This window comes from Heterodontus francisci, unplaced genomic scaffold (genome assembly GCF_036365525.1).
Source record: "Heterodontus francisci isolate sHetFra1 unplaced genomic scaffold, sHetFra1.hap1 HAP1_SCAFFOLD_214, whole genome shotgun sequence".
Classification (NCBI taxonomy): Eukaryota; Metazoa; Chordata; class Chondrichthyes; order Heterodontiformes; family Heterodontidae; genus Heterodontus; species Heterodontus francisci.
In genome coordinates, this window is record NW_027140909.1 from 1,252,623 (window position 1) to 1,258,515 (window position 5,893).

Sequence of the window (5,893 nt, forward strand, 5' to 3'; positions counted from 1 at the left end):
CCAGCAACATGCAGAAAAGCAGTTCTCACCCTTTCAAGAATACTGAAGAAAGCAGTCAAGTGCCTGAAAAGTTACAAAGCAGTGGGATATGACAACGTTGCACGAGAATTCCTGAAACAACTTGGCCACATGTTCTTGTCCAGCTGAATCAGTTCTATACAAGAACCATCAGCTCCAATTCACTCCCGAGAGTGTAGCATTTGCAAAATCATTTGCATTCCAAATACAGACGAAATCTCACACTGGCATTACATTCTGTGTGATTTAAGATGTTTACGCATCTTACCCTGCAACATATATCTCCAGAAGTAAAGAACATCCTTAATGTCAAGCAAATTGGTTTCAATAAGGAGCGCAGCACATGTGATCAAGTTCTGCCACTCACCACCTACATGAAAAGTGGCTTCTACAAGAACCTGAAGACAATCATACTGTACCTCTCAGCTGCCTGTGGCACACTGGCCTGCTTGTAAAGCTGTCCATAGTTCTTACAACCTGGATCGGGGCAGTAGATGAAGCATTCCTTCCTGAAAGAAGATTTAGAATCCACATTGGACAAGGGAAAAGTGACAGGAGAAGACTGGCAAACGGAATAACACAAGACTCAGTACGAGACCTAACGCTGTTCAACATATCTGCAAATGGCCTGCCAACAACCATGTCTCTCAATTTCTTCTATGCTGGTGACGTCTGTTCTGCACCCAAGCTAAGTAGTTCTGCATCCTGGACCAGATCCTTAACAAAGACATGACAAAGTTTATGGACTTCTGCAGAACATGACGCCCCACAGTGAATCCTCTAAAATCAATGAATTCCAGCTCCACAAAGCCAGTACCGTAGAAGATTTGTATACATACATGGATGGTCAGAGATTAAAGCATGATCCAAAACCAATGTACTTGGAAGTGACTCTGAAAAGGACTGTGTTCTTCTGGGAACAAATGAAAAAGAAAAAGAGCAGCAAAGGTAAAAACCAGAAACAAACTATTGACCAAACGTGCTGAATCTGCATGGGGCACTGCTGCCTCAGCTCTCCGCAACTCAGTAGCAGAGGACTGTGTACCTGTCTGGCATATGTAATCACACTAGACTTCACATGATCACTAAATTTGAATACAGCGATGTGCATTATAAATGAACCCAGCATTCAACACACCTTGCATGGCTTCCTGTTCTCACAAACATCACTCGCTCACACATTCACTGACTAAAGAAAACCCACAAAGTGGTTGACCTCAGCAGCGCTGCACCTCTCTTACCACTCCACAATGACATTTTCAATCCTCTACCTGCCCGCCTTCCATCGTGACGCCCCATATGGACCAATCTTCCTGAGCAAGATCATCCAGCAGATATCCTTTGGATCATAGAATGCAAAACATGGGACATCACGAACAAGTTCCTTGTGACAAACCATATCTGTCAAATGGCAGGCTTTCAACTTCCATGGCGAGAGTGGTGCTTGTGAAGCAGGTTCTGCACGAGCCAGGGTCCTTGCACACCCAACCTCCCCTGCTGAGGCCCCAGTACCAACACTTTCTGCTTCTGTGTAAAAACGCGAGATATGCTGCACATTACCGAGACCTGTACCATCTACAGACTGAAAGGCGGACTAATGAACTCAAAGTCAGAACATGAAGCGGCCATTCCTTGACTCTGAGTATTTTCATTCGATAAGTACTAGCATAAATAATCTTGTTGATAGTAAACTTTGAAGCCAATGTGCGTTGGTGGTGGAGGAAATGAATGTTGAAGGTGGTGAAGGGGTGCAAATCAAGTGGGCTGTTTGTGCTCGAAGTTGTCGAGATGTTCGAGTATTGTGTGTGATGTACTCATCCAGGAAAGTGGCGAGTATTCAATCACACGCCGGACTTGAGTTTGGTGGATGATGGACAGGCCTTGGGGTGACAGGAGATGAGTTACTCGCTGCAGAATTCCGAGCCTCTGACCTGCTCTTATAGTTTATGTGGTTGGTACAGTTCATTCTCTTCAATGGTAAACCCAGGGTGTTGATAGTGGGGGATTCAGCGATAGTTATGCCATTGAATGTTTTGGCGCGGTATTTGCATTCTCTCGTGTTTGAGATGGTCATGTCTGCGGCGCAAAAGTAACTTGCCCCTTATCAGCCCAATTTTGAATGATGTACATGTCTTACTGCAGATGGACACAGACTGCTTCAGTATCTGAGGAATCGCAAATAGAGCTGAACATTGTGTAATCATCAGGGAACATCCCCATTTCTGACCAAATGATGAAGGGAAGGTCAATTATGAAGCAGCTGAAGATGGTTTGGCCCAGGACAGTAATCTGAGGAACTCCTGCCGTGATGCCCCTGGACTGAGATGACTTATCTCCAACCTTGACGAATCAAACACTTTCCCCTAACCTCCAATTTTCCACCATCCATATGCTTCAGCTCATGCAACTCTCTGTTCCCCAATGTCCTAACTCACAGTAGGTTGAATTCATCCACCTCTTCATTGTTCGCTGCCAACATTAGATTCTGGTGCAAAAGCATCTCAATTTAGAATACTCATCTTTGTGTTGCAATATCTCCACGGCCTTGCCACTCACAATATTCCCCTCAAGCCCTGCAACACACCCAGTCTCTAAAATCCTCCACCCTCTCATTACAGACCTCCACAAAACCTGCAACGTCCCCATGTTTTTCTAACATCCTCCAGCCCTACAACCCACGGGTTGCACAATGGCGCAGTGGTTAGCACCGCATCCTCACAGCTCCAGCAACCCGGGTTCTGTACAGGGTACTGCGCTGTGCGGAGTTTGCAAGTTCTCCCTGTATCCGCGTGGGTTTCCGCTGCCAAAGACTTTCAAGTTGGTAGGTAAATTGGCCATTGTAAATTGCCCGTAGTGTAGGTAGGTGATAGGAGAATGGTGGGGATGTAGTTAGGAATATAGGATTAATGTAGGGTTAGTATAAATGGGGGGGGTAGTTGATCGGCACAGACTCAGTGGGCCGAAGGGCCTCTTTCACTGCTGTATCTCTAAATAAATATAAAAAATAAATTCGATCTTTGTGACCTGTTCCAACTCTACAACCCACCATATCTCTATTAACGTCTTCCGCCCTGACAACCATCCCTAACTCTTCTGCCTTCTCCAATCATTCCAATCCTTCATATCACAGAAATCTCGCCCAGCTCCTAAAATCGTCCATATCTCTGAAACGTCCTTCAGCCCCTATAACTCGCCGCAGCCTTTGCCAGCTCATGCAACTTTCCTTATTTCTGGAATACGCTCCCATCCCGACGACCATCCTAAATTTCTGTGCTTGTCTAATTCTAACATCTTGAGAGTCCTCAAAGAAACCCCACTAGCACTGCTATCTGACTCACGGAGTGGGGAGAACAAGAGAGACAGAGAGATGTGAGTGACCAGACTGGAGACTGGAAGGAAGCTGCACTCAGAAAAGCGTCGCCAAACTTAGAACAATTAATAACCAACTCACACTGGAATATTTCCAACATCTTTTATTTTTAAGAAGCTTATCCTTCTGAACAGATGTGAGGAACTGAGAATGTAACCAGCGGAGCTGGAGGAGAGACTCCTTCTGCTTTTTCCCCAGTGGTCTGACTCTAGGTTGCCCTTCACCAAGCTCTGAAGTTGTGTTTGTGGAATCCGCCCCCGGTAGTCTATATATTGCCGATTCCTACTTGACTATCACCCTTGCTGTGCTTTGTTATGTGTGATTACCCATCATTGTATTCGGGTCGTAAATCTGTCTGTCACATTTTGCCCCTCGCTGATCAATATTACATTCATGAAAGGGAATAAATGGGACCCGCCCCTGAGCTGCTCTCAGTTGGTTAGTTTATTCATTAATTGAATAATTGATGTAACTGGATATTTCACCATGATCCTGAACTGCTCTCTGAACTTGGACTGAGTCACTGCATAAATAAATGTATTTGTGCAGCAACTTAAAGACCGCAGCATGTATCCAAATCTTTGAAACATGTGTTCAGAATCGTTATAATACCTGGGATCTGATCTTGTAATTATATAATAAAAGAAATGTATAACATACAGCAACCAAAGGAGCATGAAGCTGCCTGATATTGTGAAAAGTAAAATAACAGATTTTCTTCTGCTCTCCAACTCTGGGTCACTGCGATTCTCTCCCTTGCTCTGACCCCTCAATCCCTTACGAACCCGACTGGCCATTAGAATGTGTCCCACTGTCAGAGCGTTGAGCATCAGAATTAAAGCAAAGGGGAGCAACGGGGTTAAAACCGTATCAAACCAGTCAAGTCCCACCCATCCAGGATCAGTATAATAGCTTCCCTTTAATGCACAGAACCAGGGTACATTGTCTATTATCCATAAAGCTTCATATGCAAAGTAGAACGGGACGTTTTTGACACAAAGCAGAAGGCTAGTTGCTGTGAGAACCACAGCTGCAGTTTTCTCTGTGCAATATTTTGTTTTCAGCTTCTGGCAACAAATGGCGATAAATCGATCAAAGGTGAAAGTGACCGTGAACCAGCCAGAAAATTCTGTGGCCACACGAAATAGGACAGCGATAACAATACATACAGGGGTGATGACCAGGAAAGATCCCAGGAAATCATAAAAAGCAACTCGCCACAGTAAGACACCAGTGATAATGAACAGTAGATCCGTCATTGCCATGGCCACCAGGTATCGAGTGGTGCAGGTGGAGAGGCCGCAATTTCCTTGGGAGAGGATCACAATCGCCAGTAAATTAACTGTAATAGACAGCAGGGAAAATACTGGACATTACTGATCAAACATTCGCTGCATCTGACAAAGGCAGTAAGGCCAGGAAATTTGCACTAAAAAACAAGTGGGATGGAAACGAATCAGATGTTTTGTTTCCCCAATATTAACACTGATCCCAATGTACTTCTGACCCCCCAACTTCTGGGTTTAATGATGTCCGGATAGGGAACACAAACATAACTGCTCCCAGTGGGAGGGTTTTCAATTGGAATATTTTAATGATCCTGGAAGTCCCTGATTTAATCTTTTTTACAGATGCAAGTGCGGCTGCCTTGTTGCCCCGTTTATAACCCCAGCCACATAGAAAGACACACAAGTTTGGCAAGCAGAACTCTGGGATCGAGCTGGTCCCCCCTGTATCGGACCATTCACAGCATTGGTTAATGTGAAGGATGGACACCGCCCCTCACCACACAACCACAACTACAGGATTGAACATTACTCGGGATTGGAAATCAGCATGGAATCAGGCCCTGCTACCCCCGACCGGGCCTTCCATCGTGTCTTGGATCAAACACTTCCCTCACCCTATCTGGGACCACGCTCTAGCACTGTAGACCCTTCCCCGGTGTTGCGCATCAGGAAATCACCCTTCCCCTCCTCCTCCCCATTCGCAGACCATCCAGCACCATCGGCGACTCCACTCTGGGCAAGGGGATTGACAGCTCAGCGAACAGAAATCACACCTGCTGCAGAGTTGGGAGTTGGACTCCTCCCCGCCACCATGATATCACACAATGACCCCCCTATTGAGTGAGAATGACCCGGACACCGATCCTGAGGTCTGCTCCGGAGTCCTCCCTGCCCAACTGGAAGCCAAGCCCATTTCACGGTGGGGAAAACTCAAAAGCGTAAAAAAAGACTATCTGTGGAGTTAAAAATCTGGAACTACTGTTACTATCTATCCTACACCCCTGTTGATATCCAGGCTTAAAATTTGTCATGAAAACAAAATACCGAAACAACAGTGAAGCTGATAAATTGGAAAATGCTGAAAATATTTAGCACGTCAGGCATTGCCTGTGGGGAAAAAAGCAGTGTTAACCTTTCCTGTGATCGATTTTCATCAGGGCTGTAAGAGATTATCTAGTTGCAAGCAATTATACAGCCATTAAAATTGGGATTTGGG

At 45.3% G+C, this 5,893-nt stretch overlaps 1 protein-coding gene across 1 annotated transcript; it reads right to left on the reverse strand.

Moving 5' to 3' along the window:
- Positions 1-3,819: 3,819 nt before the first annotated feature.
- On the reverse strand, positions 3,820-5,490 carry LOC137361388 (probable G-protein coupled receptor 139). Its single transcript, XM_068026257.1, has 2 exons — positions 5,451-5,490; positions 3,820-4,730 (listed from the first exon to the last, which is right to left on the reverse strand). Exons 1-2 carry the CDS (start codon positions 5,488-5,490, stop codon positions 3,820-3,822), a joined length of 951 nt encoding a protein of 316 aa, XP_067882358.1.
- Positions 5,491-5,893: the final 403 nt, after the last annotated feature.

Bases quoted from the DNA above. Each gene is read 5' to 3' on its own strand.
- LOC137361388 (XM_068026257.1), bottom strand. From the start codon at position 5,490: ATGGTGGCGGGGAGGAGTCCAACTCCCAACTCTGCAGCAG. The intron at 4,731-5,450 runs GTGTGATTTCTG...TGTCTATTACAG, and splicing joins AACTCCCAACTCTGCAGCAG to TTAATTTACTGGCGATTGTG.